Genomic DNA, 15,639 nt, shown 5'->3' on the forward strand with positions numbered 1-15,639 from the left:
CTTAATTAAAGAGTATATTTTCTTCTACTAAGATCAATAGGATGCCCCAAAAATTTCAACCATTTGACTAAGCAATTAAAACACTACAACAATTGATGGTTTCTCATCCAAAGCATATAAGGTATAGAACCAAGACTATGTTTATATTGGCATGTTCAAGTTTGCAATTAGGAGTAGATTCTCACCATAGATCTTTAGCCTTGTTGTAACCCACATTATAAAAGCTTGCCTTAATTACTACAACCATATCAGCCATAGCTTTAAAAACACCCATCCATTACGTAGATACGATGTGAAAATGGACACACTAATTCAAACAAGAAATCTTCATAAGTTGGGAACAAGGATTCAACCATTGTATCTAGAAGACATTCCCAATATGTTCTACTCAGGGATAGTAAATGCTATAGAGCCACACAATAATTGGGAGGAATCGATCCTTTGACCAGTTGAAACACATACACCCACCTTAGCCAACTAAGCTAGGGCTCCTTGATATGGGTTCACAAGTTACCTTTGGCTCTTTATGTCCTTAACCTAGTACATCCAAGTGACATTGTAGCACTATTCCAAGTCCATTCATACCTTGGTTGGTTTGTTAGGAGTTGAAACATGCTTCAACTTAGAATTATCAGTATCATTATGAAAGGTAGAATTTTAATTAAATTGATGAGAATACATCAAAGAGAGAAACACACGCGAACAAAAACACTGAGAACAGAGAAGCAATAATAGTTTTTATTCTGGTTATGTTGCATCAGCTCCTAATGGAAATGGAGCCTTGGAAACTAGTGGTGATGATTGAAGGCAGATTCTAGGCTCTCATCATATGCTGTCGTCCCCCATCCTCTCCTGCAAGGACAAGAGCCCCTGCATCCAGATCAGCACAGTCCTCCAGAAGAGCTGCCGCAACCTCCTCTGCTGCTCCTTCGCGCGCCACTACTACTGCTGCAATTTTTTGGTGCTCCTTCGCACGCCACTACTAACGCCCTAAACAGTAGGCATGTGGGTGTCAGTATAGCATGTCTGCCTATATATATTTACATACACATATGTATGTATGTAGAGAGAGAGAGAGAGAGAGAGAGAGAGAGTGAGAGTGTGTGTGTGTGTGTGTGTGTGCGTGTGTGTGTGTGTGTCTAAAAATCTCGTAAGTTTGAATAATCTATACTATGGATACTGACACTAATAACTAATATTGCATTTGCTCTCTAGATTAATAAGAAAGACGGATGATGTTATACTTTAGGATTTTTCACGCTATGTTTGCGTAGGGGCATCACAACATAAGAGAGAAAAGAAAGAAAAGGATGGAGAGAACAACAAAAGAAAAAAGGAAGAGAAGTTGTAGCATAGCAACTTTGCTTCCCTTACAATGTCCTTCATGGCAATGTCATGCAATAGTGGAAGCTATCGCAAAGTGGCCTAGCATTCCTTTCGTGCAAAGAATGCAAGGAATGCTATTAAGTCAATTAATCATTAAAGAAAAGTTGATCCATTGGGCAATCTTCTAAATAGTTTCCATAGCTCCTCAAGCAAGGTGTAAGAAGAAGAAAGGTTCAGTATCTATTCTTTTAGGCAAACATTGATTTTATTACACTTGCATTCTCTATAAATCTAGTGGGTGTTATATGTGTATCATTGTCTTTGGTTACATGGCATGTTTCTATCATTCTCTTTGGTTACATAGTGCATTTCTATCATTGTCTTTTCTTACATAATGCATTTTGAGTTTTTCATTTTCATGAAAGTCGATGCCCCTCTTGGAGTTAAATTACTTATATGGTCCTACCTAGCAAATTGCTAGAGATATCAACCTAACATACACCTATCAAATTGCTAGATGTCTCAACCTAACATGCCTTTTGAGATAGTACAATAGGTAATTTCCTTGTTGGATGAATCAACGCCACCATGAATTACAATGGAAAAGACCCATCTAAAAGAGAAAAAGACATTCAATGTAAATGTCATCATAAAATGTTGAGAATACATTTGTTATAATACACACACAGTTAGACACAAGGCAAGCAATAGGATCTATGGGTATGGTTTACCAAGATGCTCACATGTAGATGCAAAGCACAATTTTTGAATGTCAACATGCACACATTCGATTCTCAAGAGCAAGAACACAATACATGGTACAATTGAAATGGTGCATACGTCATAAGTGTAGTGTAATGTATGTTGATATTGGGAGCAAGCTCAAAGGTTCCATCATCATTGAAATTGGCATATTGGTTGATCCTTGTCACAAGTCCACAAGTCCAATAAATAGGGCGTCTAATAAGGTAATGTAGAGTGAGTGAGTGGCACATTGATCAACCAATATTGGGGCTGGCCGATGGCCAGTGCAAGAAACCGCCATCTAATGCCTCCAACAATGACGTCGAGAACTCTGTGCACGTAGGAGAAGGCAACACTCTCTCCAATCGATCTCTATAACACCAAGAGACTCAACAGAAGATCGCTGAATCATCATATAGCGCCAAGATTAGTCAAAGAAGAAGATAAAGAAGAAATCGTTGCCCCGAGCTCAGATATGCTATATTCCGTGCAGACACCATCTGTGAAAGCACGAGTATAAGTAGGAGGCTGGGGATTCAGGGCTCTTTGGAGGGATTTCAGGGATGATCAGGCGGTTGCATGCCATGCCATCTTCATGGATGGCCACAGGTCCTCGTTCACGTACGAAGCCCTAACGGCCTGCAGCGCACAGAACCAGACCCTCACCTGCAGACTTGGGAACAAACCCCTAGCCTGCTTACCGGACGAAGGCCAAACGACCAATGCATAGGAAGCAACCCAGCTAGTTTCCACACACATTGTGCAGGATGAATCTCAGGAGAGTCAGAACAATAGCATGCTCCTGTTCAATGTCCCTGGAAGCACAGACTTTCCCTCTCATCCCCATCGAATAGAGCCCCCTGTTCAAAATCATGTAACTCCACCTAATTTGGAGCCCCCTCAGAGCCATCATCAGCATCAGTATGCCAGGATATTGGATACATGATCTGGTCAATTGGGTCCGTGGCTCCCAGCCGAGCTCTTGGCACTTTGGTCTCCAGCTCTAGTCGAATGATCCCCATATATCCACCACAGGACCTAGATCCAGCAGGTTCTAATTTGTGTACTGATCAGAATACTACGAATTGGAATCAGATTCTGGATGACTTTGAGGATGATCAGTGCCAGATGCACATTGACCACATGAACATCGCAAGTCACGATGATGCTGCAGTACCGTCGTCGTCGATGTCTGTTAATTATCAGCCATGGGATCACATTCTGGACGACTTCGAGGAGTACGAGCAACAACAACAGCTATTGCTGTGCATGACTTATGAACAGGATCAGGTGTCCGTGCAGAATACCTTGCAGACAAGCAAATATAATATTGATCTGAAATTTATACACGGCATGACTCTGCCATTAATGGATAATGCACAGATGAATGCAAGTACCGATGTTCCTCAAGGGTACTGGGGCTAGATTCTGGACAAATTCGACAAATATGAGCACCACAGCAGGTGCTGGACGCACAAACCAAGAACGGTATATGTACAGAACATTCGCCGGTGAGTAGAGTCAATCCACTGCTAGCTGATGATTATCTGCAATATAATATGGTTATGAATGTAGGTGGTACATGCATGAGTACCCATTGTCCCTCTCAGTTTGCAAAAATTGGTAGCAGAAATATATTCCCCTGGTGCCATGCAGAGCAACAAGAACCACTGTTTGAATTAATAGCAGAAAAACCCACTGGCACCACGGACACAGGTGATCGACATGATGACAGTATGTCTGTAGTGCAGACATTGAAAACCGATAAGGATGATCAATTCCAACTGATGCATGACTGCATGCATACATGCCACGGTATTGATGAAGCAAGCATACTGTCCTCGATGTCAGTTCCACAGTCCTGGGATCAATTTCTTGATGACTTTGAGGAGTATGATCGGCAGCAGTAGCTATGTAACATGAATCATGATCAGGTGAGCGTGCTGCAGATAGCCCCCTTGCTCGTTTGATAGCCAGTGTGGTGGAAACTCCACATGCCTGCCTGACTCTACAACTGGCCTCACCAAGGTCTATTTGTGCAACAAGGGCTACCTCTGGGAATCGAGCACATGCATATGCCTCGAAGGTACTGTGCTTGTTTGCTGTTTTGGTAACTTTTTACTATTTACCTTCATGTTAATTGTGTCACCAATAACCAAATAGGTATTTGCATTTCCAAAACCTCATGGAGGTAAAATTATTGCTGCTGGAGAGGTATATATCATCTTCAAAATGACTGCGATTTCAGTCATCCACCAACAGTTAGTTGAAAAGTTATGTACAGAGCCATAGGGTTGGAGGTTTCCTGGCACTAAGCTGGGTGGTTTTTTGTTGTTTTAGTCTCGGCATCAGCCAGCTGCTGTTATTTGGGATGTGACAAATGGGTCTTGCCTAGCTGAGCTGAAATTGCACAAATATGGAGTTCCTGTTATGACAAATGGGTCTTGCCTAGCTGAGCTGAAATTGCTAGTGTTATCAAGTATGGCAGTGTCTTGTTCCTTGGAATCATAATGCCAAATGTGGTGGAAGCTTCTCAACTTACTAACTTACCTATATCCATCATAGTGGCTCTGTTGACAGTTGTCAGTTTTTTTTAGCAAGGCCCTTGATTCTGAAAATCATTTGGCCCATGTTACTTGCCATGTGAGCTATGTTTGCATGCTTGGAAAAGGTCTAGAGTCGTAGCTAGCAATCAGAATATTGGTAGCTACTTGTGGAGAGAGCTTGTTATAACAGTCAGGATTTTTTAGAGCTGCTTAGAAGAAGCGACTGTGGGCTACAGGAATAGAGAGATCATGAAGAATTCGGTCACTTCAGGCGATAATCATGGCGATTTCGGTCAAGATATCCTGAACAACAACAACCTCCTCGAATTTGTGTGGTGAAGGGGGTTGAGGCCCAATGTCAAGATGTTACTTATTTGCTGATATTGCAAATTTTCTTGCTCAACGTTGGGTTGATGCCATCTCATCTTCTGATTCAGTAGTGGTGGCGGTATATTTGGGTGAAAGTGAACATCTCCCAAGATTGTCTGCAAGATCTGGGAATGCTAGTCCAGAGAATCTGCAGCAGGGCTGATTACATCTGGGTTTGTCATGGTAAACGACAACCTGGGTGAAAGTGAACATCTCCCAAGATTGTCTGCAAGATCTGGGAATGCTAGTCCAGAGAATCTGCAGCAGGGTTGTTTACATCTGGGTTTGTCATGGTAGATGACAACCTTCGCATGAGAATGTTGAGGTTTTAAATTTCATGTTGAACATGGTTCCAGAAAGCTGATATTGCCATGCTTCATGATGATCGTCCTCGTTCATTATTATGATCATCCTCGTTCGTTATTCCATAGATGAGCGTCTATATTCCAGCTGATGATACATTGTTTCGGTTATATTCTTTCCAGCTGATGAGGGTCTATATTCTCGTGCGAAGGTTCAGTACTAAGCCCCAGCCTTGCAAATACGATCCAAAGCAGGAATGTGCCCTAGCTCTCTTTACAGCAATTTTCACTACAGTTGCATTTATATTGGGAGCTTTGACGTCCATAATGTCAGGATTTTTGGGCATGATGATCGCAACATATGCAAATGCTCGCACAACTTTGGAAGCCAGAAAAGGGATAGGCAAAGTATTCAAAATCTCCTTCCAATCAAGTTCAGTGATGGGTTTCTTACTTGGTGCTAATGGCCTCATAGTTTTATACATCACTATAAAACTGTTCCAGCTTTATTGCAAGGATGATTGGGAGGGCCTTTTTGAGGCCATCACTGGCTATGGGCTTGGATGCTCATTCGTGGCTCTATTTGAAAGGGTTGGAGGTGGAATCTATACCAAAACTATGGATGTTGGAGTAGATCTTGTTGGAAAAGTAGAAAGGAATATCCCAGAGGACGATCCGCGAAATCCAGCGATCATTGCTAACAATGTGGGTGATAATGTGGGAGATATTGTTGGAATGGGTTCAGATTTGTTTGGCTCCTTTGTTGAATCTTCTTGCACAGCTCTTGTTGTGGCTTCCATGTCATCATTTGGCACAAATCATGACTTCACTGCTATGTGCTTCCCTCTACTCATTAGCTCTATGGGCATTGTGGCATGCCTCATCACAACCTTGTTCGCAACTGATGTGTTCGAGATCTCAAATCTAAGGGATATTGAATCTACACTGAAGAGACAGTTGCTGATATCCACCATCTTAATGACATTCGGTGCAGCTTTTGTTTGTTTGTTGGCACTACCATCCACGTTTTACATATATGATCCTAACGGTGGTGCAAAGATGGTTCAAAACTGGAAACTATTTTTTTGTGTTAGAGTAGGGCTTTGGGTAGGGTTGGTAATTGGCTACGTTACAGAGTATTTCACCAGTAATACATACAGACCAGTCCAGGATGTTGCTGATTCTTGCAGGACAGGAGCTGCTACTACCAATGTCATATTTGGTTTGGCACTTGGCTACAAGTCTGTAATTGTTCCAATATTTGCTATTGTTGTTGCCATCTATGTCAGCCATACCCTAGCAGCCATGTACGGGATCATAGTTGCAGCTCTTGGAATTCTTTGTACCATTGCCGCCTGTCTAGCCATAGATGTATATGGTCCCATAAGTGATAATGCTGGTATCGCAACTGGTCTCTGGATGACCATGATACTTCTTACACATCTCTCCACAAGAAGCGCAGCCGCAGTATAGACTATGAGGCCGCGAAGGCTTTCAAGATGGACAGATTCCTCAACCATAGGACTTCTTCAAAGTCCAGCTTGCAGAATCAACAGCCCCCAGTTGAGAGCACTTTGGGGGAGCGCTTTCTCAGATTAGAAGAGATGAAATTGCAGATGCAGAGAGTCTGAGCGATTTCGTGATGATCTGGAGGCCAGGCGTACAAAGATGTTCCTAGAGTCCCAGAAGCAGATTGCTGAGATGTTTGCTTGGGCTCTGAGCAGTAGTAAGAAAACTGATGAGCTCTTGATGATGATTGTCAGTATTTTGTTTATCATTTGATTATTCTAAATGTTTCTTTCTTCCAGCTGATTTTTGGCTCTTCATGCTACGTTTCATATCATTTCATCTATATTATAGCTAATGCGTTGAAATTATTCCACGCTTTGTTTATAAGAAATGTTTCGAGCTGATGGGATGATATTTCATTTCATTCTTATTCCAGCTGTTGATATGTTTCAGCTGATATTTCATTATTATTCCAGCCGTTGAGTTGTTCTAGTTGATGTTTCATTGTTTCCAGTTGTTGTTTGTCTATTTTCAGTTGATTCGTCTGTTCAAGCTTATGTTTATTCTACTTGATGTTTTATCTATTCTAGCTAAGGAGCTGATGTTGCAGCTAATGTGTGCTCACTTGATGCACTTCTGGGATTCCACTTCCGGTGTCTCGTGTCTCTCTTCTCTTCTCTCTTCCTCCGTTCCTCGTCTCCCTCGCGCGCTGTTCAATAGGAAGTCTGTAAGATGCTTCAAACCAGAAGGAGAAGTTGGTGAGCCCATAAAAGTATGAACAATGAATTCCTTGTTTTCACCTACTCAATTTACTATCAGATGGTGTAAAGAACAGGGCAAAAAAGGTATGTGTGTTTTGATGTTTTGATGTTTTACAAATGCGTGTTTTGATGTTTTACAAATGTCTCTTATGTTTCTAAACTTTGGTTTATTATGTGTACATAAAGGTAACAAAATCACAAATGATGGCACAAGGAATAATGGAACAATGAAAGCTAAGGTCATTGGCCCTAATGTCTCTTCAAATCACGATTCAGGTATATGTCTTTATTTCTACTAAACTTTGAAAATTAAAATTTGTACATATTTTACATCTTGCTTTATTAGGTGATTCATTTTGAGATTAACTAGCTTTAATTAATCTCTTTGTCTAATTTAAAATATTCATAGTTATTTATATTTTTAAACTTTGAGTAATTGTGTGTATATATATAAATATAGATTAAAGAACAACAAAAGGTGGGAAAAGAGGTAATGTAAGAAAGGGAGATCAGGAGGTTACTTGCAATAATGTTTCTTCAAGTCAAGATGCAAGTACCAACTTTAAGGATCAAAAACTTGTACAAATTTGGTGACCCAATTTGATACAAAATATCTAATTACTTTCTTTTGTGTTATTGAAATTTTTCATAATCTTGTATTATCGTGAACTTTGGTTAACTCTATGTATATATAGGTAAACAAGTTACTAAAGATGACACGAGACAATGCAAGAAAGGAAGACATTGAGATTGCTTGCCTTAACACTTCTTTAAGCCAAGAATCAAGTATTACCAGCTTTCTTATGTTGATAATGAGTCATTTTTTGAAATGGTTATACTAACTAATGATATTTGATCACTTGAGTATCAATAGGAGTGATACGCATGCCATCATATGATGATATCTATCGGCCACCCATGTTGAAATTTAGAGAAGAGGGTAGACAAACATTTATTACTTTGCAACATATTGGAGATTTAAGGGATAAAACAATCAAGACACACATGTTGCTTAACTAGTTTTTAGTTCTATGCTCCTTTAAAATTATTTTCATTTTTCTTTTGGTTGCTAGAAGTAGATGTTGATGTTTTAATTTGTTTAATCTATTTTGATCATTAGATGTATGTTATTGATCCTTACTTGGAAATGATGACATTCTCTATATAATTTTCTAGTTAAAAATTTATTGTGCAATTTCTTGTTTGATTTTAGGATGTCTAAGAGGAAGGGAAAAGTAGATAAAGTGATAAGGAAAAAAGAGAATTTCCATGGAATTCCCTAGTTGAAAGTACATATAAGTAGGGAATGTAAAAAATAGGAAAAATGAGAGATTTCCTAGTGAGAGTACCTAGGGAATCACCTCTAGAAAATTTTTCCTATATATGAAATATTTTCTATATAGGAATTATTCCCTACATAGAAAATTTTGTATTTTCCTATGTAGGAAATATTTCCTATATAGGAAAGGTCTTATGTGATTCCCTACTTGTTCTCACTAGGAAATGTCCCATTTTCCCTAGTTTTTACTTTCCCCACTTATATGTATTTTCAACTAGGGAATTCCATGGGGAATTCTCTTTTTTTCCTATATGGAGATCGATTGAAAGTTCCTTGTGAATGTCTTTAGGTGAGATACATGGCACCCATCATATAATGGCATGGATGCTTTCTCTCTAAGCGGATCAGGTATCTTGACATCCATGGGTATTAATGCACCGATCATTGCCTCCATCTCAGGCTCCAAGATTGTAGGAAAGTTTGAAAGGCTACATGTCTCCTCTGGTATTGATGGTATAGATTGGGTAGTCCCTTCCAAGTGGTGGATTAGCTAAGGCATTCCATCCATTGCACGCCCATGAGCTCTTCACTAGCTGCAAAAGGTGTACTCCTCCTTGGGATGAGATGTCACCTCCCTGTAAAAAATTTATAGCCACATCTAATGTTTTTATATATGATATTCAACTAGTTTACGAATACAATGCATCATTGATATACACTTTTCTTATTGTTTTCTCAAAATTTGAGATCACCTGATCAATGATCTCTGATTGAAACTCGTTGAAGCGTCATACATATTCTATTGACAATCGATGTTTTCATCTAATTGCCAACTTACATTGAGAGCAAGGACATGGGACACGCTGATTAAGATATGCCTCGTGATCTTGAATATCATGGCCTTCATCGTTTTCCATTTGGTCTACATTACGACAAACAATTTGTTTTTGTTATCATTCTTTTTTTCTTTCTTAAATTGTTTGAGAAGGGATTTCTTCTCTTGTAACTCAACAAAATCAACGTATGTAAAGTCTCCACTGGTCTATAGTATGTAAAGTCTAATATGCTATGCATGGGGGCAAGGGACTAGCTACCCTATGTCGGAGTGTTCTCCACATCCCATAGTATTGCACCGGACCTCACCACCGTTTTTCCTTTGTGTGTGTCTTCCCGAACCATTGAACACACCTAAGGTATATCCTTTATATATATATATATATATATATATATATATATATATATATATATATATATATATATATATATATACATACATACATATATACATATATATATAGTACTTGCCTTTCTGAAGTGTCGAACACATACCACTACTACTAGTCCTCACCTTTCTGAAGTGTTGAACACACCCAAGGTGCACCTTTAACAAAATCTCTCTCTCTCTCTCTCTCTCTCTCTCTACTACTACTACTACTGCTACTACTGCTACTACTACTACTACTGGTCTTCCCAAAGCAATCGAACACATATTACTAATACTAGTACTCGCCTTCTTGAAGCATCAAACACACCCAAGGTGGACCTTTAACAAAACCTCTCTCTCTCTCTCTCTCTCTCTACCACTACCACTACCACTACCACTACTCAAAGCATCGAAAACATCCAAGGTGCACCTTAATAAAAAATCTCTTTCTCTCTCTCTGCTACTACTACTACTACTACTACTACTATGACTATCCAAATCATTGAACACATCCAAGGTGCACCTTTAATAAAACATCTCTTTCTCTCTCTCTCTCTCACTACTACTACTACTACTACTACTACTACTACTACTACTACTACTACTACTACTACTACTACTACTACTACTACTACTACTACTACTACTACTACTACTACTACTACTACTACTACTACTACTACTACTACTACTACTACTACTACTACTACTACTACTACTACTACTACTACTACTACTACTACTACTACTACTACTACTACTACTACTACTACTACTACTACTACTACTACTACTACTACTACTACCACTACCACCACCACCACCCAAAGCATCGAACACATCCAAGGTGCATCTTTAATAAAACATCTCTCTCTCTCTATCTCTATTACTACTACTACAACTACAAATAAGAAAAGAAAAAATTAAAGAACAAGATCTTACCCTCTCTTCGTTTTTCATCCATTCCTTCTCCTCTCTCCCTCCCTCTCTCTCTATTTCTCTCTTTCTTTATTATGTTTCATGTTTATTCCCTCTCTCTCTCTCTCGATCTTTTTTTATTTTTCTCTCTTCCTCTTTCTCTCTCATTTCCTCTCTTTCTCCCTCAATATACATCATTCTTAACAAAAACAAACAAAAGAAAAGGAGAAAAAACAAGAACAAACCAAGAGGAAGCAATGCACTCACCGTAAAGGCTCGAGGATGGATTTAGCAGCTCCTCTTTGCAACACTGGCTCCTCTTTGCCCTTCGTGCACTTTCTCCTCTTATTTGTGAATAGCGACCGCTTCGGTGAGAAGCTCTCCTTCTCCCTCCCAAACACACGATGTAGTTTGCTCTCTCTTTCGCTCTTTTACGCAAAATGCCACACTCGAGTTTCGACCCTTTTTTTTTGTCGCTATTTGGATCACATTTGCAACACCACTAATTTGCATCACAAATGGCCGTTGCTATTCCCCTATATCCTTGTAGTGAGGAACTCAGCTACAACAATGTTTGGCATAGGAAGGGTAGGACTACTTGCATGACACATAGTAATTGGTATTCTAAACACATTGAGTGATATTCTAAACTAAAAAAAATTAACTTGATGATGGTAGAAGAGCTCAGTGAGGGTGAGTGGTTTCTTGGTAAACTTAAACATAAAAATCTAAAACCCATGTGAAGGCACAAATGAAGCTGGGGTGATCCCTTATAGTGTCACTATACTTTGGTACTAGAACTTTCATAAGGGCATTGAATCTAATATGAAAATGTTGTTTGAAACTTCTTGGGGTTCTTTTAACTTTTAGCAATATCTTTCTAAATGGGACCATCAGTAGATGTCTATGATATGATTATTTTGGTTTATTGGATATACCATCTTTTGTAGCATTATCTTCAACATGGGGGGTAAATAAATTAGACCCCATGATCTAGAGTATTCTTGAGTGAGTATACTACTTGTCATCATAATTATCATCATATTTTCCTTGCACATCTATTGATTTACTTTTGGTTTCTCAAAATTAATTATTTTTTGACTTTTTACCCTTTTTTAATCATATCAATGTAAGAACATTAATGTTAGCTCAAACTTTTATTTTGAATACCACAATGCATAAATAGTATAGTGCCAAGATGTTTGAAGAGAATACTTCTACCAAAGTTCCGAAATGTAAAGCCTATTGGAAGAATATTCAAATATCTTATGTAAGCCTCCAAAAGTCAACAAAGCTTATCTCTTGCACCTCCTTTTATTGATGATTATCTTATCATGTAGCATCTACCAAGTGGATACCTATCCTACCTACCATCTGCCTACCACCATGACCTCTTTATGTGGCATCCTTGTATATAAACAACAATGTAATGATCAATATTTTAATTTGAAAGGTGAGAAGGATCGAGTAAGAGAGCATGGAGGTGAGAGCTATGGCGGATGGAGCAAGAGCAAGAAAGAGAGAGACTCCAAATGTGGGAACTCCAATAGTCACAATATGTGACCAACCTTCCCTTTATTCAAATGTCACTAAATGAATAGAGAATGAATTGATAGTGATGGGCACTCATCACCTCTACAGTATACAGGTGTGGGTATTGTCAGTGTAGTAATACACGAGCCACTAGGCAGAGGCACCTTTACCCCCAACAACCTTGAATCTCTACAATACCAAGGTCAACAAACAAATGGCGTGCTTGCAAGCCTTAGTGGATGCAACATACTCAGCCCCTATAGTAGAAAGGGCCATGCATTTTTGCACCCTGGATATCCATGAAATAGCACCTCCAACAAAAGTGAACACATAGCCAGAGGTGGACTTCCTACTATCATGGTTAGTATAACTCCATCCAGAGGTGGCCCCTATAGTACAAAAGCCCCTATAGTCAGAGTTAGTGTATCCCATGACTCCTATATCATGGTTGCCGTAACATATGCACATATTAGCAGTGCCCTTTAGGTACCTCATGATACCCTTCATGGCATCCCAATGCCTCTTGCTAGGTGTAGCCATATAATGTGCTACCACAACACCAATTGCAAATGCAATATCTAGACGGGTGGCTATCATGGCATACATAAGACTGCCCACTGCCAATGCATAGGGAATCTTGGCCATCTCAGCCCTTTGCTTATCTGAATCGACCTATGATACCTTCACATGAGAAGGCAATGAACAACCAATAGGCTTTACATCTTGCATACAAAAGCACTCAAGGACTTTATGAATGTACTCTCTCTGTGATAGATAGAGTAGTCATTGATGCCTATCATGTGTAATGTGCATACCAAGAATATGAGAGGCCTACCCCAAATCTCTTATCTCAATGCTCTTCTTGAGCTAAGCCTTAAGAACATCTAGCTCATCATGAGGTTTCCCTACCAAAAACATGACATCCACATAGAGTACCAAAACTAATAAAGATCCATCATGGTCTTTCTTCGTGTACAACCACAAATCCATAGCATTATGGATGTAGCCCTCTGATTACATAAATACATCGAACTTATGATACCATTCCCTACGTGCCTGCTTCAAGCCATAAAGACTTTTCCTGAATCTACACACTAGGTGTTCCCTGCCAGGCTCTGCAAAGCCCTTAGGCCGCTCTATGTAAATCTCACCATGCAAGTCCCCATGTAAGAATGGTGTCTTGACATCCATTTGATAAAATTCCAAGTCAAGTTGTGCAACGAAAGCCAAAACCAAGCACAGGGTACTTGTAATATTTCAATTATGAGAATATTTCTAAACCCACGTGATAGTCATGCAAGGGAATTCCAACATCCAAAAATACGCCATGGATAAACCCATGCACGAGCCGCGTGGGGAGGGAAGGTACCTCTCCCCCCTCCCATATAAACCCTGTGGGAGGAAGGGAAGGGGGAGGGGGAGGGAGAGAGAGACATAACGCTGCAGTCACTGCCGTGTGAGAAAGAAGAGAGTAACATCGCCTCTATGTGCGCCGTGAGGCTGAAGAAGATCAAGAAGAACAGGGAGGCTACCAGACGTGAGACAGAAAGGAGTAAGGAGGAGCTGACGCTGCCGTGTGAGATAGAGAGTAGAGCTACGCCGCCTACAGCCTGAATCGCCGCCAGAAGTTGATGCCATCAACCGTCATCTGATCATCTCCCTTTTTCCTCCCACGTGGATATCTGAAGACCATAGAAGCTTCAATAAGCTTCTTGAAAGCTTCTAAGGGCCTCCTCCAAAGCCCCCCTTCCTGTGGGGTTCCACCCAAGCCTCTTTAAAAGCCCATTTACCCTAGAAATTAAGCCCTTTTTCCCCCTTGGGTTCCCCACAAGCTCCCATTAGCCCGGGTTTCTAAACCCCTTCTCGTGGCCCTTCCCTATTGCCCTCTCAAGCGGGTTCTTATTACCCCGGGATTTAAGCACCCTCCTGTGGTCCGTTTAAAACCCCCTTTTCCGTGGTTTTCCATAAGCCCTTCCCGAACAATCTTTACATCCCCTTTTCCCCTTGGAGTTTAAGTCCCCTTGCCCCCAAAACCCACCTTAGGCCGGAGGTTTAAAGAAACCCTTCCCATGGTTTTAAATTCAAAACAACTCAAACCTTAAAAAGTCTTATTTTTTCCCCCTTCTGTGTTGGATTGGAGATTTCCCCCCCCCCCCCCCCCCCCATAAAAGGGTTTTTGACCTTAAAGGTCTTATCTTCCTAAGCTTTATTTCCCCTTAGGGCCTTTGCTCATTATAACCCTCGAACTACCCCTTATATCTTCTCCTAAGGCCTCATTAGGCCCCTTTTTTTTATATCCTTTAAGGACTACTTTCCCTCCCTTGGAGTTCCTCCCTTAAAATTCTGTAAGGCCCTTTCTCCCAAGAGAAATTGTCCTTAGCCTTTCCTTCAAACTCGCAAAATACTTTGAAGTTTTGTTCTTCTTTCCCCCCTTGAAAAAGGGAAGAGAGTGCTAAGTGTTGTCCGAAAGAAGGTAAAGTTGCTTCCACGTTCAACGCACTACAGTTGCGATGCCTCCTAAGAAAGTCCAAGGCGTAGCCGCGGGAGGGTCATCTCCTGGTATCCATGTGGATATCTCACCTCAAAGCCAGGTTTTTCTTCTTGTTGTTAATTCGGGTTTTTAGTCAATCATGCAAAGAAAAATTGTTAAGGAAATATATTTATTTGTTCAAGTTATTTTTAACGAAGTAGTTAGCTTATGAATGACAATTGGCTTTCTTCAAATTGCATCAAGCATTATAGAATAATAGGCAAAAACTATTCATTTACTATAGTAATATAGCCCTAAAATGAAGAAATTATATATTCCTTTCGCAACGAATCATGGCAAAATAGCTAAATTCATGAAAGATTTCTTTCGATGCTCAAATTACTAGAGAGTTGTCTTTGCTAGTTGCACATCTTAGCAAGGCAACTGTTGTAATTAGCATGAGTTCATCTTTAAAGAAAACGGAAGTTAGACGTTAGAAATTAATAAGTATAAAAATTAGATATACGAACTCATTTGGAAAGAAAATGTGATAGGAAGTTGCTGGATGACACTCTATTAACACTTTTCCCCTGCAAATTGAGGACTTGGAACTAATAAAGTGTGTATTCACCAATTCATTAGCTAGGACTTTGTCCCAAGGAGTATCGTCGATCTTTG

At 39.9% G+C, this 15,639-nt stretch overlaps 1 protein-coding gene across 1 annotated transcript; it reads left to right on the top strand.

Moving 5' to 3' along the window:
* The first annotated feature begins 3,517 nt into the window (after positions 1–3,517).
* On the top strand, positions 3,518–6,760 carry LOC148008660 (pyrophosphate-energized vacuolar membrane proton pump 1-like). Its single transcript, XM_087674110.1, has 6 exons — positions 3,518–3,581; positions 3,646–3,885; positions 4,005–4,156; positions 4,234–4,284; positions 4,411–4,497; positions 5,471–6,760. Exons 1-6 carry the CDS (start codon positions 3,518–3,520, stop codon positions 6,758–6,760), a joined length of 1,884 nt encoding a protein of 627 aa, XP_087530236.1.
* Positions 6,761–15,639: the final 8,879 nt, after the last annotated feature.

This window comes from Lygodium microphyllum, unplaced genomic scaffold, assembly GCF_053477565.2.
Source record: "Lygodium microphyllum isolate KBCC unplaced genomic scaffold, Lygodium_microphyllum_v1.1.10 scaffold_97, whole genome shotgun sequence".
Classification (NCBI taxonomy): domain Eukaryota; kingdom Viridiplantae; phylum Streptophyta; class Polypodiopsida; order Schizaeales; family Lygodiaceae; genus Lygodium; species Lygodium microphyllum.

Bases quoted from the DNA above. Each gene is read 5' to 3' on its own strand.
- LOC148008660 (XM_087674110.1), top strand. From the start codon at position 3,518: ATGAGCACCACAGCAGGTGCTGGACGCACAAACCAAGAACGGTATATG. The intron at 3,582-3,645 runs GTGAGTAGAGTC...TTATGAATGTAG, and splicing joins TATGTACAGAACATTCGCCG to GTGGTACATGCATGAGTACC. The intron at 4,157-4,233 runs GTACTGTGCTTG...ATAACCAAATAG, and splicing joins CACATGCATATGCCTCGAAG to GTATTTGCATTTCCAAAACC.